We start from the raw sequence: 20,596 nt of genomic DNA, 5'->3' as shown, positions 1-20,596 counted from the left end.
TGGAAATTAGATGAAGTTCTTGAACCAAATCTTTTTCGTCATCTCTATTTGGGGATTGTATTTCTTACTATCCTTTTATTTATTGCTATCTCGGCAGACAGCATCATTCTGCTAGACCTTCCACGCACCTTCATTTAAACTCTCATGGAACCAAGCCCGCTGAGAAAACAAGTGAAATCTTATCTTTAGAAAATAACTTCTGATACTCACACCACACTTTCCAAAGCATTTCAAGTGCATGTGAATTTAACTGTGAGTTTGCTTTCTCAGCTGTTGGTGAGAAAGAAGACCTAACACAATCACTGTATCCACTCTGGCTAGTAGAGCAAGCACGCGAGTGTGAAGTGCTGGTGTATTTTACCCAGAAGCTTTCCAAGACTAATAAACCAACAAAGGACATTCATACTAAAAGGCGGCTCACTGGCCACGGTTTGCTTGTACTAGACACTGGATACAGTTTCCTTTATGTTTCATTCGATGCCCCAAACAATATATTTTTTATTAAAAGACTTTTGTTATTAATTTGTTAATGCAGTAAATGTAATCTAAGCATATAAACATTTGTGTTTTAAGAAGGCAGAAACTAACTGTACTCACAAGAAATACAACCATAAATCATCCAGCAGATCATAAAAAGCAAGAAGAACAGGTATCCCATAAAATACCTATGGTTGCCTGCACCTGAAACAACACAGAAGCAATTTACGTCAGCTAAGAAAAAACAACTGGCAACACACCTTTACCGGATATGCTAGGGAAGGGATGGTACAACTTGGACAACAATCACATACATGTATTACTTACTTTGTAAAATAGTTTTCAAGAACATTGTTTTAGTAAAAGTTTTAAGATAAGAATGCTTGCAGTTACACTCATGGTATGATGAGAACACTGATACTCAACCTGAAGGCAAGGGAATCCCCAAAATAACACAAAACGGCATTACAGCTTCCAATCCTTCTCTTTGGTGTGAGGGTCTACTAAACCTACTCTGGCTTCCTTTCGCACCCTTACAGTCCAGATCTTCTCTCCACAGTCATGCAGTCACTGTGAACAGTCCCCTTCTGTCACCCTTGCATCCAAAGCCACTTTCAGATTGGGGACCTATGCTGAGCTGTGTAAACCCACTGTCATTCCTCTCTGCCTCTGCACACATCTTTCCAAACAGTATCACTGCCTTACTTTTTCCAGTTTAATGCTTCCAATATTACTTCCCACATCAGATGAATTTCACTGTTACTCAGTGGGGAAACAAGGCCAGAGCAGACACCAGAACAAATGTGTAGTGAAACAATCAGACTCTTCCCGACTGATGGTCTCACACACACACACCCCCCCCCACATGTACATGCACCTCCGTGAGCTGCTATACAGACCACCAGAAGTTATTTTAGGAAGCATGTGGGATGTAAGAATAACTATCTAGGGAGCTGGAGAGATAGCTCAGCGGTTGAGAGCACCGGCTGCTCTTCCAGAGGACCCGGGTTCAATTCCCAGCAACCACAAGGCAGCTCACAATCGTCTGTAACTCCATTTCCAGGGGATCCAGCATCCTCACACAGACATATATATTCAGGCAAAACACCAGTGCATATATAATAAAAATAAATTAAAAAAATTTTTTTTCAAAAAAAGATTATCTTTTAAATGATATTTTTCATTAGTTACCTAAAGTAATTTAACTTAACAAGATACTTAGAGACTGCTAACACAACTTACCTACACAGTTACCCACCCATGGGCAATGATGATCAAATTTCGCTATACAGCGGTTACACACACCACAGTGTTTGGACCTCACCGGCTTCCGAATCTGTTAACAGACACATTAAAGGATTATGAAAAACACTGCATATAAAGAAGAAAAGCTGGCCAGGCATGGTGGTGAACGCCTCTAATCCCAGCACTCTGGAGGCAGAGATAATCGGATCTCTGTGAGTTCGAGGCCAGCCTGGTCTACAGAATGAATTCCAGGACAGCCAGGGCCACACAGAGAAAGAAGAAGAAAAGAAAAGCTGAACATTTTTATTTTCAAAATACAACTGAGAAAAGAGCACTATATTTTTTTTAGAATTACACCAACATTTCCAAGCTAATAAAATTATTGTTAATTTGTTCAAAACAAAAACTACAGCAACAAAGAAGGTAAAGGTCCTCCATAATATGAAATCTTAAAACAATTTTTAAAAAAGGAAAGAATGGAGAATTGATTGTGGTGATATTTTATTTATACTTTGATAAGTAAAGTTTGCCTGGAGATCAGGGGGAACAGGCCAGTCATTTTAAGTAAACAAAGAAAGGCAGTACATGCCCTTAATCCAATCACTGTGTCTGTTCTCTGTGTGTTCATGGCCACACTAGGGTACAGAGCCAAGCCTGGTGACACGCACCTTTAATCCCAGTACCAACCATGGAGACCTGGAGGTCTGTACAGACAGGCAGTGACAAGGAAGTGAGGTAGCTGGGCTAAGAGCCAATGAGAGGGCAGAACATCAAGGCAGACAGGAAGTAGCTTGCATTGGGAAGCTGCAGAGCTGGTGAGGAAAGGTGGGATGGTGGCTTTCCCTATTTCCCTGATCTCTCTAAGGCTTTCACACCTGTATCTGGCTCCGTGTTTTTTATTTAATAAGACGTTTAGGAATTTGTCTACAATTGATTTACAGAAGGTAACAAGTGAGCTTTATCGCTGTTTCTTCTAGGACTGAACACTGTGCAAGACAAGTGTTCTACTGCTGTGCTAACTCCACAAATAAGAATGAAGTTCAATTTGTTACAATAAATGATTACACACTTAATTTGTATCACTCAAGTTTCTACATAATACAAACATCAGCCTTTCTAAACTCTTACACGAAAATTCATTTGATTAATGATCATGATGCTGGTTGCCCTTTAATAAATGTTTCTTTTAATAAAAGGAAGGTCACCTTAAAACTGAGTACAACAGCTGTTCATATTAGGAATCACTGATGAAGGTCCCTTCCCCAAATTAACAAATCTAGCAAAACACAGGAGTGTTCTCTTTCTCTGCCTCCCGCGGTCTCCAATTAGGTGCAGCATCTCCCGTCAGAACTGATGGCCATACTGAAGAAAGACAACACTCAGGGGTTGGGAGTCACTATTTCTAAACAAAAAGTCATTACTCTGGTCTTTACAAGCACTAAAATGCTATTTATAGTACCTCTCCCTCTACTGTGTATGCTAAATCAGCCAAAGGAATACACAAACTTACAGGTATTCTTCAAGAGTTCCAACTCCAATGCTGAATTTATGACAAGAGCTAGCACTATTAAGCTACAACAAAGCAAATGTCCTGAGACCCTTCATTGGTCATACTACCTTTCCCCATTACTCTGCATAGCTTAGGTACCATCCTGAGGTAGCCAGGAAAAAGCAGACTGTAGCCCTTACACCAGTGAGAATGATCTGTGGACCAAGGAGAAGGATGAGCTGTTCTTTCTCATAGCTGTGACTAAATCTGTTAGAAGGCAGCAGGATGTATCAAAACCTACCCCACTTCAGGTCCTCACCTATGTTTTCCCTTAGACAACATCACTTCAAAGCAAAACTGGTTTAAAGGAGACTGTGGAGGCAGGTAGGTACCTTCTGTCAGGTGGGGATTGGCAGGAAAGGACAAGGAAGGACAGGCCTCTGGTCACCCACCCTCTTTCTGGCCACTGGCCCTCCTGGCCCCTCCCTTCCTCCTGACACCCATTTATTCCCCAACCTTCCTTCCCAGTGGGGCTGAGGGGACTAGAGGTCCTGTAAAAATGTGTAGATTTCACTTTTTTGTCTGGGCCAGTCATGGCTGTTATTCTCTAAGGAGGAACGAACACACGAAAACACACACACACACACACACACTGAACTGAACTGAACTGAACTGAACTGGAGTGGGTGGTAGGAGGGAGGCCCAGTCTCAGAGATGTATTGAGGGCTGATCTCACCTGCAGCTAGGATGGAGTGTGGGGTGCTGGGTTGGGAATGCATTAACTCCACCCTGGGCAGGGCGTGCTTGTTCTTGGGTGACAGACAGAAACCCCCACACACACACACACATTACTGGGATATTTCAGCAAGAGTGAACCTTTTTTTTTTGGGAGGGGGATATATTTTTTATCTCTTTTAATCTTGTGGATGTGTGCCCCCACTACATGCACACGCCTATCAGTTTTTTCTAGGGTCCACCTGTCCCCACCTCCTTTGTTCTAGTAGGTAAAGCCCAGATGTCCACCACCTCAAACTGCATGTTTAAACTTAAAGGTTTTGGATGTGAGCATGTGTTGACTATTGCTGCAAAGTGTACATGTGTGCAACTATGTGTGTGTGCGCACACGCGCGCGTGCGTGTTGGGGGAGTTTAGATCCTGAAATGTAGAGGCCAAGAATTCAATTTTTCAATGTTTTTCCAAACAGAAAAGGGGAGAGGGGAAAGTGGAGGCATTTTAAAAAGCTGTCTTGGATACCCATGTATGTTTTGTTTGGGGTTCTGTTTTCCTTTTTAATGATTCTTTTAATTGTCTCTGATATGTTCGTGGGGCTGAGGGGAGGCCCCAAACAGGAGCCTACCCATAGTCCTCTGACCCTCTGATGGACCTTCCCCCAGACCGCAATAACCACCCTGGTGGGAGGGGCTCTGGCTGTGGAGATTCCCAAGTCTCCTTCATTAAATGATATTTGAGGGGCACAAAAAACACCTTACAAGAGCACCAAATTTCAAATGAAAATGAAACATGAAAAAAAAAATCTGAGCAAGAATAACAATGCAAAGGGTGAGCTGGTCTCAAGGTTTTTTTGTTTTTTGTTTTTGTTGTTTTCAAGACAGGGTTTCTCTGTGTAGTTTTGGTGCCTGTCCTGGAACTCCCTCTGTAGACCAGGCTGGCCTCGAACTCACAGAGATCCACCTGCCTCTGCCTCCTGCGTGCTGGGATTAAAGGTGTGTGCCACCACTGCCACCCAGCAGTCTCAAGGTTCTTGAACATAATATCCTTGGCCTGTAACCAACACTAACTCATTTCTAAAAACCCAATCAAGTCTTCTTAGGAACTCATCTAGTTATCAATGTGATAAATAAACAAAAAGCACACCTATACAGTGAAAATTATCTTTATAAAAGAATATGCTCTTTATAATGAGGAATTACCTACCCAAAAGTACATGGTTTATAATAATATATAATAAAAAGTTTATGCCACAATGACAAAAAGGCATCAGTTATTTATTTAACAAGGAAACTTCTATCTGTACTGACTATAAAATCTGCATGTCACATGCAAGCACTTATGGTATATGCATGACTCTGTGGAACCTGATTACTCCACAGAATAAGAGAACAGTAATGATCTTATATATCATCCATGGTAAAGCACAGAAGCCAAACTTAGACAACAATGCCTGAATGTGCAAAAGAAGGCAGCCAGTGCCAGAAACCACTGGCAAGAGCAGAGCAGTGCACACTTTGAACACTCACTGACAAATGGAAAATTAATCCTAAGCCATGTCAACAACTTATTAACTTATTTACTATTATGTACTAGTAACAAGACATTGGTTTACTTACAGTATATAATTTAAATGCATTTAGTTTTATGTATGATTTGGGGAAATGCAACCAATGTGCTTGTGTTTAAAGTATTTTCACAAATACTATAAAATAACTGAAACAAAAATCTAAATTTAAAATGTCTACAGTAAAATAATCATAACCTTAACTGATTTCATAAACAATACTTTCAAGTCTTAGTGTATGGCAATTCAAAAAGACCATTTTTAAATTTCATGACAATACAGTACCTCCAGTTGCACAGACACTTCCAGATAAATACTCAAATTGAATTTGCTACAAGACTGTCGTCTGAAAAATCCTTTCTGGAATTTTTATACTGTGACTTTGACACTCAAGAATTTGTTTAAACTTTTGACTTTAAATATTAGTAGGTTTTCACCGAAGGATGAAGAGAATGAGAACAGACATGAGCAGGGCTCTGAAGTACAGCCAGGTCTGCTACAGGAACAAGCACACTCCAGACAGACAGTCCCTAATTCCCCTCTTCTCCCACAGACTACAAGAAGCTCGGAGAGTCTGGGGAGTAGGACTCTTTCCCATCCCCAGACTCCCTCTATGCTGAGATACTGCCAGGAGGAAGAGGAGAGAAAGAAGAGAAAATAATAAATATTACCAAGCAGGTACTGCAGAATATACTGAGGTCCAGACTTCCAGTCTCTGCAAGTTCAACTATTGTCTGTGAATTAAAAAACAGAAAACATTTTACTCAAAACTGAGTAACGCTCACCAACTCTTTCATTATTACTGTGAATCAATAAACATGCCATCTTTATCCATCTTTTAAGCTCAAATAAGATATCCTGACTGACTCATTCTTGCTGTCATTACTGTATGGAAGCAGAGGCACATCAGCACCGCAACCTCTCCACAGTCTACCAAATGGGAGCAGACCACAGAATTCATGACGTCAGTTAATTAGGGACAGGAATGACTCATTTAGATTCATTTCCTTTTTCAATGAGCTCTCTGGTTTTGGTCTCCTGGAGTTGAGGCGGGTACTGAGATGACAGGTATATTTCTCCCACAGCAGCTAAAATAGTCCTTACAGTACTCTAAAACGCCTGGTCCAGGTCTCTACTGGAGGACCACAATACTTCACACGCATCCAGCTTCAAGCCCCTGTGTCATGAAGAAGGACGCCCTCCATCAGTCATGGACAGGGTGCTCTGGCTCCTGGAACGGAGGATTAGCACTACCAGTTTACTGGCTTTCTAGTTTAACAGGTAATTCACCCACCATTCCTTGGGGTATGGGGTTAGAGAAATGTTTCAGCTGTGATATTCACCTCTGAAAACAACCAGAGCACCCTTGGTCAAGAGAAGAAAGGTTAGCCGGGCGGTGGTGGCGCACGCCTTTAATCCCAGCACTCGGGAGGCAGAGCCAGGTGGATCTCTGTGAGTTCGAGGCCAGCCTGGGCTACCAAGTGAGTTCCAGGAAAGGCTCAAAGCTACACAGAGAAACCCTGTCTCGAAAAACCAAAAAAAAAAAAAAAAAAAAAAGAGAAGAAAGGTTAAATCATAAAATGTAAGGCCAGGCATAACAAGGGCACAGGAGGGAACACCACAGAAAATATGGACGAGAACAATTCTGCTGAAAATGTCACTGATTCTAAGAGTGTCTTCCTTTCTATCTAGATCTCTACTATGACCACTGAAAAACTGTCAGTCAACTGAATACATCACCACCTTCTTCTTTTGTTCTTCTGTTGCTTTAATAATCCCTGGATCTGATTTCCAAGACTTCCCGAAATTGTAGAAAAGTGCGACACTATTAGCAAGGAAAGGAAGGTGAATAAACAAAAAGTTGAGATGTGTCCAAGTTAAGGAATCTAAAGCAGACATCTTTACACAGAGATTTATACCCCATATGGTGTTACCACACAAGAACACCTACCAACCAAAATAGGTAAACTTTTCTAAGTCAAAATACACTTCCCATAACGTCCATAATTAAGTACAAAAAGATAAAATGTAACTTTCTAATAAATTTAAGTCACAAAGTCTTATGACACTTTAAAAGTCAGTAAATATTAAAAAATTCAGTAGATCAATATTGCTCTTTACAAAATGAAGGCATTTTCACAGTTAGACACATACTGTTCTTCTTGCACCAAAACTTGTATATATTATGTAAATATATAGATATCAAACTCTTCAGATATCTGTGATGATTAGCTTTAATCGTCCACGTGACATAACCTAGAGTCACCTGGGAAGTGTCCCAGTTGGGGATTATCTAAATTAGGTTGGCCTGTGTACACTTCTATGGTAGATTTTCTTTTACAAAAAAATTTCCTTTTCATTGATTTGTATTTATTTTCATTTATCTGAATCTCAGGGAGAGGGAGGTGTGTGTGTGTGTGTGTGTGTGTGTGGGTGTGGGTGTGTGTGTGGTGGGGGGTTGTGAGTGTGAGTGTAGTGCCCACGGACAGGTGAAGGAGGTACTAGCTCCTCTGGAGCTAGAATTACAGGCAGTTGTGAGCCCCTGACCCAGGCACTGGGAGCTGAACTCTGGCCTCTGGGAGTACAGCAAGAGTAACCGCTGAGTCACTGTCTCTCTAGCAGCTCCAAGTTGCTTTTAACTGAGGGTCACAGAACCAGACAACACCAGGGTAACAGCAGAGTTATGTGTTTAACTGACAAGTTAAATATTTATAATATAATAACATTTATATTGTTATATATTTAAAGGATGCATTACTACAGGAAAGCCAACAAAGATAAATTTTTTTCCTTTGCCTTTTTCTGAACTTATTCAAGTTGATGTTAATTTTAGAAAATATTTTTAAACCTTCCTAAAATAGAAAGATTTTTACCTAATAAAAATACAACAAATGTACCAGGCATTTATAAATATAAAAGAATCAAAAACTATAAAAAAATATTGCTAAGGCAATAAGAGTCCTGAAATACAGAATATCTGGTTTACTCAATAGCATTCTCAAGGTGTGATATAGAAATTAACAGACAAGACTGAAAGATTTCCCTTCACACGTACATACACTGCTTCTATTTCTCCTGAAGGACAGTTATAAAAAGAACTTGAATGAAATAACCCCACATGTATTTGGTAAATATCTGAACATCAAACACCAGAGAAGCAAAAGGGGGAAAATTCATCCTTAGCACCTACTAAGCAACACCAACTTATGCCCATTGGCGACACCCTGCCTGATCTTTACGCGGGCACTAAGAAAAGCTGCTGCCAACTTTTCCGGTAAAAAGCTTTATCTTACTCTTTCAAGGATGAGTGTTTATGCTTTAGCAGGCCACAGCGAGAGAGACTGAACTCACCGCCGTTAATGTTTTCATTTCTGTGTGTACAGGGGTGGCTGTGGCAGGGGACCCCAGCTCCATCCTGTTTGAGGAAGAAGGGAACCGCCCGCAGAACTTGAACAGACTCCTGCGCAAGAGTCCACAACTAAGCTTTTTCTCTCGGGCAAAGAAAAGGTGGATGGAAACAGCCAGATCAGACGGGGAGGTGGTGTCATCCTGGCACCAAAGCAGACAGGAAAAGCCAACAATTACCCTACAGCCTATCACAGAAAACATGAAAGTCTCGGTAAATTCACTTCAGTTAATCACAGGAAAGAGGAAAGATGAAGAGAAATGGCATAATAATTATGTTAGAATACTTTCAAGAAAAAAAATCAAAGGAGAAAAAAAGGTATATAGCAGCCATAAGCCAAAGAATCCAGTCTCCAAGAAAACATAACCTAAGGAAAAAGCAAATGAACCAACGATGTTCCATAACTGAATTTAAACACGGGGGGCCAGTGAGGTGACTCTGTGGGTAAAAGCCCTTGCTGGGCAAACACGAACACCTGAGCTCAATCACACAGCCCACCGTGGGAGAAGAGAACCACCCCAGAGTGGTCCTCCGACCCCTACCGCGTACCCTGGCAGCTCATACACAATGCTAATCAAAGGTACATTTTAAGTTGAAATATGAACCCTACCAAATAATTTAAGGATAAGGCAATAAGATAAAGGTGTTGCTTCTAGAAGTAAGAAAACAAATTGAGACCAAACAAAACAATTATGAAACCATAAACTAAGAAAAACTAAACACACACAGAGCATAAAGAGGCTAACAACTCAGGCTGTCCTCCCCGCCTCTGAAGTGCTGGGATGATGGCTGTGAGCCACCGCACCCAGATAACCCAATCTTACTGACTTCTTTCTTGAGTAAAGGTAGACTCCCGTTTGTCTGCGCTTTTGAATGCGCCTGAGCCTCAGGAGAACCAGAGAGATGCACTCACAGCCAGGAACTATGAATCCAAGTCTAGAGGTGAACTAGTCCTAAAAGCTGGCGTCTATCCCGAGGGTGTACGCTTATGCCTGCATGTTTACAGACTCCTTTCTAATGTCAACCTAACAAAGGTTAGAAGAAAATGATCTTCTCAAACAATAAAATGCTGATTTTAATATATATATTTAATATAATATATATATATATATATATATATATATATATATATATATAGAGAGAGAGAGAGAGAGAGAGAGAGAGAGAGAGAGAGAGAGAGAGGGGAGAGTGAGTGAGTGAGTGAGTTAGTGCTTTGGACTTTCAGTTTTTCCATACTAGTGCTAAGGCTCAATGTATAAGGAAGAAACCTAAATCAATATACACTTAGCAATGCCTACAAAATGACAAGGAAAAACTGACTACGCATGGGGAGAAACTGCTAAACACATCAATACACTGGAAAACTGAATGCAATCCTCTCCAGTTAGTTCAGGTCATGACAGAATGACCTGAAGAACCAGAACACTCAGTCTTATGCACAGAATGTGCTGGAAAAGCACACAGAGTATTCCTTTCTAACTTGTTGAGTTAAAGGACAAATTAAGAACTTCAAAAGGACACAGTGGCACACACCTACAGTCCAAGGTACATGGAAACAGAGACAGAACTCCCTTGAGTACAGGAGTTCCAGGCCAGGCTGGGCAACATCATAAAACCTTTTCAAATCCAAACGAGCCAGATGTGGTAAACAGGTTCGTGTGTACTTACGATCCCAAATTATAGTTTTTAGTAAGTATTTTATGCTGGGTATAGTGGTACACACCTTTAATCCTAACAATGGGATGCAGTGAGGGGCGGATCTCTTTGAGTTCAAGGCCATCCTGGTCTACATAGTGAATTCCAGGACAGCCAAAGTTATTTAGAAAGAATCTGTTTCAAAATAAAAAAATAAAAATAAAAATAAAAATAAATAAATTAGGATTTTATGTTGATAACTCGGTGATGATTAACATATATATTGACACATAATAGTACTGTTTTTAATGAAGCAGAAGAGATTCAGTATGTGTAAAAGGAAATGAAAAGCTATCTACTAAGTTTAAAGAAAAAAGTGAAATTAGAAAGTCCTTAGAATCCAATATGGTAGCTCATGTGTGTAATCTTAATTCTTGGTTGGGAAAATGAAGCAGGAGGATTGCCTTGAGTTCAAGGCAAGTTTGTGCTACATAAAAGACCCCACTGCAAACAAGGGGGGCAGGTGGTCCTTAGAGAAAATAGTTGGATATTAAAACATGGAAGCCAGTGTTGGATAAAAAAGTTAAAAATACTTTGACAGCTTTCAATTCTAGCTTTAACGAAGACCAGCTATATGGCCTTGGGCTCCTAAGGCCTAAATTTTCCCATCAATAAAATGAATTAACACTAGTTTACAAGATGTGGGTAAATGTTTCTTTAAAACTGAGTTAATATTGGCTGATATTATTGTGGTTGTTAAAAACAGTGTTTAAAAGCATCCTACTAAATACAAATATTTACAAACTTTTTATATTAGTTCACGTTTTTCTAGGAATACTGATTCACTGTAATAAATCATGAGCTCAGTACTAATGTCAAATCATCAAACATTTGCTTGGATAGGGCTGTGCTTTAAACACATCCTTTTACAGCAAAGGATATCATTCCAAAACCAGAAGAACCATGTCACATACATCCAGAATTTGGTTGCCAAATATATCCCAAGAGGTAATGCACTGTGCATTGAATGGTCAAAAAAGGACCTGGAAAACAAACATTTTATACAACATAAGTGCTATATTTCATTATAAAATGAATAGAGAGTAAAATTACAAAAGCTGAGAATATTTCAATACTGAGATTGTTTTCACAGTAACAATGACGTCACAAGATCCTCTTAACCTAACAAGAACCAAACATACTTTGCAGTTTTAGAATTTCAGTGTACTCTACCTTGTTGCACTTTAGGATACAGCAACTTCATCATCCAGCACATTGTTCAAGGACATTATAATTCTGGCAAGAGTGCTTATCTCTCCTAACCTACCCAGTTCAGTTAAGGTTGGGGCCCATCTTTTCAAGTAAAATGAACTGGCTGATTCAGTGCAACTGGAGGCTTATATTTGTAATACTTAAAACCTAGGAAGAAATACTGATAAATGTCAGGACAAACAGGAACCTTTATCCACGCAGATCAAGTAGTCTTGATGTTTTCCTATTTAACAAACCATCTGTCAGCGTTCCTAGGAGATTATAGAGATGAATTAACCAGCAGTCAGCTCCCTCTGAGAACTAACACTAGCAGATGACTAGTCATTCTTATTCCTGTGTGAACTATTTCCAAAGTCTTTCCTAAAATTCCAGTGACAATAAGATGCTAAAAGGCGGTAAGTGAAATGGAGATGTGGGTCAGACACCTTCTTAGGTTTGCTGAACTGGGCAACTTTCAGGGCAGAGAGACTTAATGAGAAAGGAAATGGTCAGTGCTGAAAGCAAGGAAAGACTTTTTTAAAGGTCTAAGCTGCTTCGTGATGGTGTAGACACAGTCCACTCTGCCAGTACAGTCAGAGCTCATCGCTTTTACATGCTGATAAACAAAGGCAATACCTACAGCAAGGTAAGTATAATAATTACCTAAGAAATCAGTAATACATCACATTTACAATTCAACAAACTCACATTCACTTTTAAAGAAAATGTAACTATTTCTAAGAATGTATTTTAATCTTCAAAAATCATATACTAGATTTTTGTCATTAAAGAACTTTCTGAATAATTTTAATGCTAAAAGACCTAGAGAATTTCACGAATTATCAATAAAGACAATATTCTAAACATAGACAACATTAATTTGACATAGCAAGGTACAAATTATGTTCTCTCATAAATTTAAAGTTAAACATAACATACTTACTTGGAAAGAAATTGTACTGTAGCCCAAACACCACCATACATTAGCCCTTTAATGAGCCAAGAATCAATATTTAGGTCTGCTATAAACCCAACAAGCCAAATAACTAGGAATGGAGTTCCTAGCATCACTTTCTGCCGAAATTCCTGTAAAAAACAAACATTAAAAAGTTGTTGTGTGTTTCAAATGTTAACCACAGCTATCTTTATGAAAGTGTGCAACCGAAAGCAGAATTCATTCAAATTTGCCGACAGTGTTCAGGTAGCACACAACACCCGACATTTTCAGAGGGTTTTTAAGATTGTGGAAAATGAGAACGAACAGAAGCTGGAATTATGGGAGTGAGTTCTACACAGTCAGACATAACAGACAACAAACAACAGGATGGGTTAAGATTAAGATGGTTAGTTAGAAAATAGCAGGATGGGTTAGGATGGCTAGTTAGAAAATAGCAGGATGGGTTAAGATGGCTAGTTAGAAAATAGTAGGATGGGTTAGGATGGCTAGTTAGGAAATAGTAGGATGGGTTAGGATGGCTAGTTAGAAAATAGTAGGATGGGTTAGGATGGCTAGTTAGGAAATAGTAGGATGGGTTAGGATGGTAGTTAGGAAATAGTAGGATGGGTTAGGATGGCTAGTTAGAAAATAGTAGGATGGGTTAGGATGGCTAGTTAGGAAATAGTAGGATGGGTTAGAATGGCTAGGTAGAAAATAGTAGGATGGGTTAGGATGACTAGTTAGGAAATAGTTCATAATGCCAACAACCCGTTTTAATAGAGGCTTTGCTAACTACAATCTGAATGTATGGTCTCATAACTTTATCACACAGTAGAAAACAGGAGATGCTTAACTCGGAGAAGGCATTCAAAATGATATACATTAACAGTATATTAAAACTATAAAATGATATAAAGAATAAAATCAAGGCCAATAAGATAGTTCAATGGGTAAAAGTGCTTGCCACACAAATCTGACCACTTGAGTCTGATCCCTGAAACCCACAATGAAAGGGGGGAAATGATTCCCCAAAACTTGTCCTCTGACCTCTATACATATACCATGTCTGTAAAGGCGTGTGCGCGCACACACACACACACACACACACACAACCACACACAACAAAAACAAAACCCACCAAACAATCAGCAGGGTTTCTCAGTGCACAGAATGGAAGAATAGGTTGTTGTGGAATATTACTTTAACTAAGCAAAGATGTGGTACATTTGTTTATGCTGCATTTGTTTAACAATGTAAAGATGTATTGCTTTATCTGCCTAAGGCATCTGATTGGTCTAATAAAATGCTGAATGGTCAATAGCTAGGCATTAGAGGGATGGGATGGGCTGGCAGGCAGATGGAATAAGTAGGAGGAGGAATCTAGGCTTGGGAGAGAACAAGGGAGAGAGGGAGACGCCTGGAGCCAGCCAGACATGGAGCAGGACATATAGAATGAAAGAAAGGTAAAAAGCTCCAAGGCAAAATGCAGATGAAGAGAAACAGGTTACATTAAGTTCTAAGAGTTAGCTAGAAATAGCGTAAGATAAAGCTGAGCATTCAAAACCAATAATAAGTCTCCATGTCATGATTTTGGAGCTGGTTGGTGGCCCAAAGAAAGCCTGTTAAATTTGGTGTCCAACATGGGGCACATATTTCCACATAAGGTCTGAAAAAGTTGAAAACATAACAACCAAAAATAAAACAAAACAAAACAAACAGATATAGCTCCTTTAGGAGGCTCTACCTTACAACGAGCACTTGAGTAGCAAGAAGCTAAGTAAAAACACCTGCCACGGTGCAGGTACCAGTTTCCTAGAGCTGGGGCAGTTGAATGCAGCTCCTGGTTAGACGCAGCTCCCAGCTGAATGCCGCTCTCAGCCAGGCTCAAGGCAGAGCCAGCAGACAAGCCGTTTAGCAGTTTAAGGTTTGGCTCACGCGGTCAGAAAAGGCTAGAAACACGCAGTAAAGACAGGTCCAGATGTAAAAAATATACCTCTAAACAGGTTACAGTGTGTTTAAAAATGTGCATGGGCTTAAGAAAGAAAAGAAAATGGGTTTAGACAGCCATAGGAAAAAATAATTAGTTTAAAAATAATAAAGTCAAGTCTTTAAATGGAGAGTAAAGAAAAGAAAAAAGCCACATAAAGATGAGAAATACACAGGGCATCTGGATCTTGTATGGTGTTGTGCTGACTTTGAATTTTTTAAATGCTGACAAGCAAATGGCAGCTGCTGAGAGACACTGGATTATGAAAGGGACTTCTGAATTAAACCAGCCTAGGTACTTTAGGAATGTCCTAACTTTACAATGGAATTCAAAAAATGTATTGTGTTGGGGAAGAGGTTGTGCTTTTGTTTCCACAAAAAACGAAAGGTTGTGGATTCCATCAGGAGATCAGTTTCAACCAAGGAGACCTCCTGAAAATCTTGGTTACAGACATAAAGAAATAAACCTAAACCAAGGAAAGCTACAAGACAGGTGACGTATATACTGATCCCTCTGTATGGGAACAGTTCTGAGAGTGGAGAACAAATGTTATAACTAGTTTTCCCAAGACCTGACCATTATCTCAATTTTCTCAGGATTCCCTAAAGATGCTGTCACCCCCAGACAACAGGAAGTAGTCTAGAGACCACAACACCCACATTCCCAAGAGGTGGGGTGGGTAGTTTTTGGTCATTCAGTGGATTATGGATGTTTGTCATCATTTAGGGGTTAATATAGGAATATAGGATAAAAAGACAACTATTAACCTCAAATATTTTACAATGGTATAGACTTTGATATAATGATACAAATTTAAAGTTATTTGTTATACTGCATATATGTTTCTATTCTTGATTAAGGTATTATACTATGCAGTTCACTTAAAAATGTGATGTATAATTAAGAATGCAGTTAGCAGTTAGTCATCCACAATAACCAAACTTGCAGTCATGTTAAGTATGTTTTCAAGGTTAAAAAGATATATTTTAGATAGATAGATGCTCTTCAAACACTTCAGAGACCTACAGATATGACATTTAAGATGTTTAATAACCTAAGACTTTTCATAACAGTGAGACACGTCTGCTCCCGGCAGCACCAATCTACTTCATAAAAGGATGATGGGTGTCAAAGAACCTCCATATGGAGTTTGCTTTCACTGTGGCAAAACTAGCCACTGGGCAAAGAAACTGCCCTTGCCCTGACTGCTGACAGTATGCTGTATAAACTGGACATGCAGGACACAAAGGAAAAAGACTGCCAAACTTTGCCAAAACAAGGTGGGATAGTCCTTCAAAATTCCTGCTTCATAGAAAAACCTGCCAGATATTCTAGGTCTGTAGGCAAAAGATGGATGCCCCAATGTTGCAGAGGAACCCTGGGTGACTGTTCAGGAAGCCAGATATCTCTGTCATTTCTATAGTTATAAGTTGCTTGCTCTGCACTTCCTATTTACTCAGGTAATATTACATCCTTCTAGGGTCTTTGATGAAGTGAAAACTAGGTAGTTATAGTTTTCCTTAGTTATGATAGAAGGTAAATTAGATACAAAACTTTGGACTCACCAAGATAGAATAAATACTGGAGTATTTTCTCTGAATTTGCCAAATACAAAATGGATTGGACATTGTGAATTTAATTCTTACCTGATAATTGTTCTTATTATATATAGTTTTACAATGTTAAAGTTAAAAACCTTTCTTTTTATTTAGACAGAAAGGAAGAAATGTGGAATATTATTGTAACTAGGCAAAGATATGTTACATTTGTTTATGCTGCATTTGTTTAGTGATGTAAAGATGTGTTGCTGTTATACCTTGCCTGTCTAAAGTGCCTGATCGGTCTAATAAGAAGCTGAATGGCCACTAGGCAGTAGAGGGATAGGCAGGACTGGAGGGCAGAGAGAATAAGTAGGAGGAAGAATCTAGGAGAGACAGAGAAAGAAGGGGGGTGGGGAGATGAGGGAGAAAAAGAGCCAGCCAGGCGGCCACCAACCATCCAGACATGGATGAAAGGAAGGTAAAAAGCCCTGATGCAAAATGTAGATGAAGAGAAACAGGTTAAATTAAGTCATGAGAGCTAGCTAGAAATGAGCATAAGGCCAAGCATTCATAACTAATAGTAAGTTTCCATGTCATGATTTTGGTTGGTGGCCCAAAAGAAAGTCTGTTACAACGGGCTCTGAAAACCTCTCATCAAGTCAGTGTTCAGAACTCCAAGAGACACTTCTGTATCCTTTGTAGACTGTTGTGTTTACCAGCTGCAAGAATGGACCACAAATACAGCGAAACCCACTTTAAGAGTTTATTTGTAGAGAGTGAGGGAAGGGGGGGAGGGTGCAAGGGCCGGCCTGGAAGAGGAGTGATGGAAGAGAGTAAGGGATGGGAGGGACCTGCTTTCAAAGGTAGCTCAGTGAATGCTATCAGGGCTTAGATAGCCAAGCCACTTTGTGCATGTGCATACATTACACAGGACAGAAGTCCCTAGGGTGAGTAAGCATTTTGCCTGACTGCCCATGGTTCATGTGTGTCTGTGGGACCCCAGAAGTGGCTAAGAGGATGACAGAAACATTAACATTGTCTGGTTGTCAGAAGTCCACACTTGTAATATACAAATGCACACACCACTCTGTAATGCCTGTCACAATTATACCATCACACAATCAATAAACATCAATATTGTCTTGTTTACAGAATAGCTCTTCACAAACTTCAATATCTTCCTTGAATCATCTTAGGTGACAAAACTACATAAAGATACTTAGCTGTGAATGTTCTTTCTTTTTTTGAGACAGTCTTATGGTGTAGCCCAGGCTGGCCTCAACCTCAGAGAGATCTGCCGGCCTCTGCCTCCTCAGAGTACTGAGATTAAAGATATAAGTCACCACACGTGGCTTCCATGTGATCTAACTTTCACGGTATGGGTACATCACAGTCTGTTTAACCATTTACCTATTGAAGAACATCAAATTGTCTAGTTTGGAGTTACCATAAATAAAGATGCATATAAATAAATAATAAACAGTGGGGTGTGTGTGTGTATTTGGATATTGTTTCTCTGTAAAAAAAGAGAGCCTTGGGGGCTGGAGAGATGGCTCAGTGGTTAAGAACACACTGTGTTCTTGCAGAGTACCTGAGTTCAATTCCAGCAACCACATAAGGCAGCTCACAGCACCCTGTGATGCCAGCCCCTCTGGCCTCTAGAGGCACCTGCAGTCATTGGCTTCCTCCTCAACACAATGAAAATAAGGGGGCTGGAGAGATGGCTCAGAGGTTAAGAGCACTGACTGCTCTTCCAGAGGTCCTGAGTTCAATTCCCAGCAACCACATGGTGGCTCATAACCATTTGTAATGAGATCTGGTGCTCTCTTCTGGCCTGCAGTCATACATGCTGTATACACAATAAATAAATTTAAAAAAATGAAAATAAATGAAAAGTGAGAGAAAGAGCTTCAGGGGCTGGAAGGACGGCACAGCAAGTAGAGGACTTGTCTCCCAAGCATGAGGGCTAGAGGTTGGATCCCTAGAATCCACGTGTGAGCTGGGGGTGGGGGGTGTCACATCCCACAACCCCATGATCCCAGTGCACCAAAGAAAGGGATCCATGGAGCAAGCTGGCTGGTCAGAAGAGCAGAACAGCCGAGAGGCCCTGACTGAGTCTATCAGGTAAAAAGTGGTAAGGGAGACACCTAATATCAGCCTCAGGTCTCCATATGTACATGCTCACCCATGCACCTGCACACTATACTCACACATAGACACACGCGAGCTTCATTGTGTTCTGCAGTTCTAACAGTGTGTGTTACAGTGACTTGAGCTGAAAAGTTTGGTTTCTTGTTTTTCCTTCAGTAGCTTTGAGACACAGTCTTACTGTGTATCCCTGGAGAGCCTGGAAGTTGTTATGAAGATCAGGCTTACTTTGAACTCACAGAGATCTGCCTGCCTCTGCCTCCAAAGTTCTGGGATTAAAGGTATATGTAATCTAGCACTTGGGAGGCTGAGGAAGGAGGATCAAGACTTCCAGGCCATTGTGGGCTACATGGCAAAATGCTATCTCAAGTACATATGTATAGAGAGAGAGAGAAGAAAAAAGTCTTAAGACACGTCTGATGATGCAGAAAGACTGGACTACTCAAATGTTGCTGGTGAGATTGTGAAATCATACAATTCTATAGAAAATAGTTTGTGATCCATAGAGTACAGAATTGCTTTTATCTCAGACATGAAAACTTAAGCTCACATAGGAAAAAATATATATATATATTAATTTATATATAACCTCAAATATATTAATAGGGAAGTTTATGTATTAATATATCATCTTTAAATTTAAAAAAATTTGCACCTGACCCTACAGAAAAATAAAAGTTTGGAATATTTACATTCAGCAAAATCAACAATTATGGCGCTTTATAAAGTAAGTCAAGGTATTCTTAGCACTGGACTAATTAGTACACTGCATGGAACAAGCTGTTTTAAAGTGTGGCAGACAGATGAAATCAAAATCAGTCCATCTCTGCATACAGCTAGTAAATGACTGGAAGCATTAACATGGCTGCGGAAGCAGTTCATCATCCTCATTTGTGAAGTTTCAGAACAGCAGTGTGAGTTAACAAACCACAAGCCCAGCTATTCTGGTATCAGTGTGATGGACTGGGACTCTCCACTCAGAAGGGAGCGGGAATTTGTGCACACAAATGAGCTGCTGCTTTCCAGTGTGTCACACTTCATTCAGAACTTCTGTTTCTGTCACACTGGCCGGTGGGGGGTTAATGTTAACCTCTGTGTATTTTAGTACTGCCACTAGTAAGGCTAAAGTACTCAACTTCTCTATAAAAAATTAATAACAAACAACAACTAATATCCCTCACGTGATTGCTGTCAAGCTTAAATATTTAGTTATTATTTAATTACTTAAGCAGATTTTTTTAAATGCCGGTTAAGTAATATCTTCCTTTTTAGTGGAAATAATGTTTTCTTAGGAACACAGACTCTGTGTTTAGAAAAAATGTTTGTAAGTTTTAAAACCGCATTATAAGTAGACAGTTAAGTCAACAGCCATAAAATTTAAAACTAAAGGTTTATGGAAAAAAATAGACTTTCTATAAAACAGCCCAAAATGGAAGCTTTCTGTCTTAAAGTTACACTGCTTCACAGAGAATAAAAAGCTCAATTAACTAGAGCTATAGTGCTCAGTTTAAATAGATTCACAGTGAGACTAGGATGGCCCATAGTTCATTATCACACTAACCAACGCACACGTGCACAGAATGCTTTCATCTACAAGACCAGTTCAACTGAAACCCACTTTTACGTACCCATCCTCCCTAAGTATCATACAGCAGAGACAAGAAACTGTGCTACATACTCCGTTTTATTCTGGCTGAAATAATACTTGAAACATTACAGTGGAGAATGTAAAACTTAAGGTGTGTGAATATCTACACCAACTAAAGCACAGATTGAAGACTGAAAGCTTTTCAGCCACGAGTTACCTTATCGGCCTTCAGCTTTCTAAGGAAAGATGGGTTGTCGTACCCTTTCGCTTGCCTTGCTTCTTGCAAATGGTTGATCATCCACACGTTTTTTCTTTGCTTTGCCAAATCAAGTGCTGACTCACCCTGGTGATGGAAACAGAAGATATTCACATTAAAAATAAAACTAATACTGTCATTAATAACTTTTAAAGAAATTACATAAAATAAATTGACTACACAAATTCATTGACAGTGGTTTCTGACATCAGGTAAATCAATTTAAAAATCATTACATACCTGTTATCATTTCCCATTTAAAATACAACTGGAAATACATTTTTTCATCTTACACTAAAGATTCTATTTTTGCTTGCATTTTGACAAATTAGAGAGCAAA

The 20,596-nt window shown here is 39.6% G+C and overlaps 1 protein-coding gene across 2 annotated transcripts in view; it reads right to left on the bottom strand.

Annotated features, from left to right (window-relative positions):
* Window positions 1-20,596, bottom strand: part of Zdhhc17 (zinc finger DHHC-type palmitoyltransferase 17) — a 68,558-nt gene that overhangs the window by 4,991 nt on the left and 42,971 nt on the right. For both annotated transcript variants that reach the window (XM_059245255.1, XM_059245256.1), the window contains 7 exons: window positions 20,218-20,343; window positions 12,743-12,885; window positions 11,491-11,591; window positions 7,251-7,375; window positions 6,179-6,241; window positions 1,720-1,813; window positions 598-681 (listed from right to left, as the gene is read on the bottom strand). In XM_059245255.1, the coding sequence (XP_059101238.1) occupies window positions 598-681; window positions 1,720-1,813; window positions 6,179-6,241; window positions 7,251-7,375; window positions 11,491-11,591; window positions 12,743-12,885; window positions 20,218-20,343 (736 nt within the window). The remainder of the gene's footprint in view (window positions 1-597; window positions 682-1,719; window positions 1,814-6,178; window positions 6,242-7,250; window positions 7,376-11,490; window positions 11,592-12,742; window positions 12,886-20,217; window positions 20,344-20,596) is intronic.

Source organism: Peromyscus eremicus, chromosome 18, assembly GCF_949786415.1.
Source record: "Peromyscus eremicus chromosome 18, PerEre_H2_v1, whole genome shotgun sequence".
Taxonomy (NCBI): domain Eukaryota; kingdom Metazoa; phylum Chordata; class Mammalia; order Rodentia; family Cricetidae; genus Peromyscus; species Peromyscus eremicus.
Note: the sequence above shows the minus strand (reverse complement) of the source record. Positions and strands in the feature narration are given on the sequence as shown.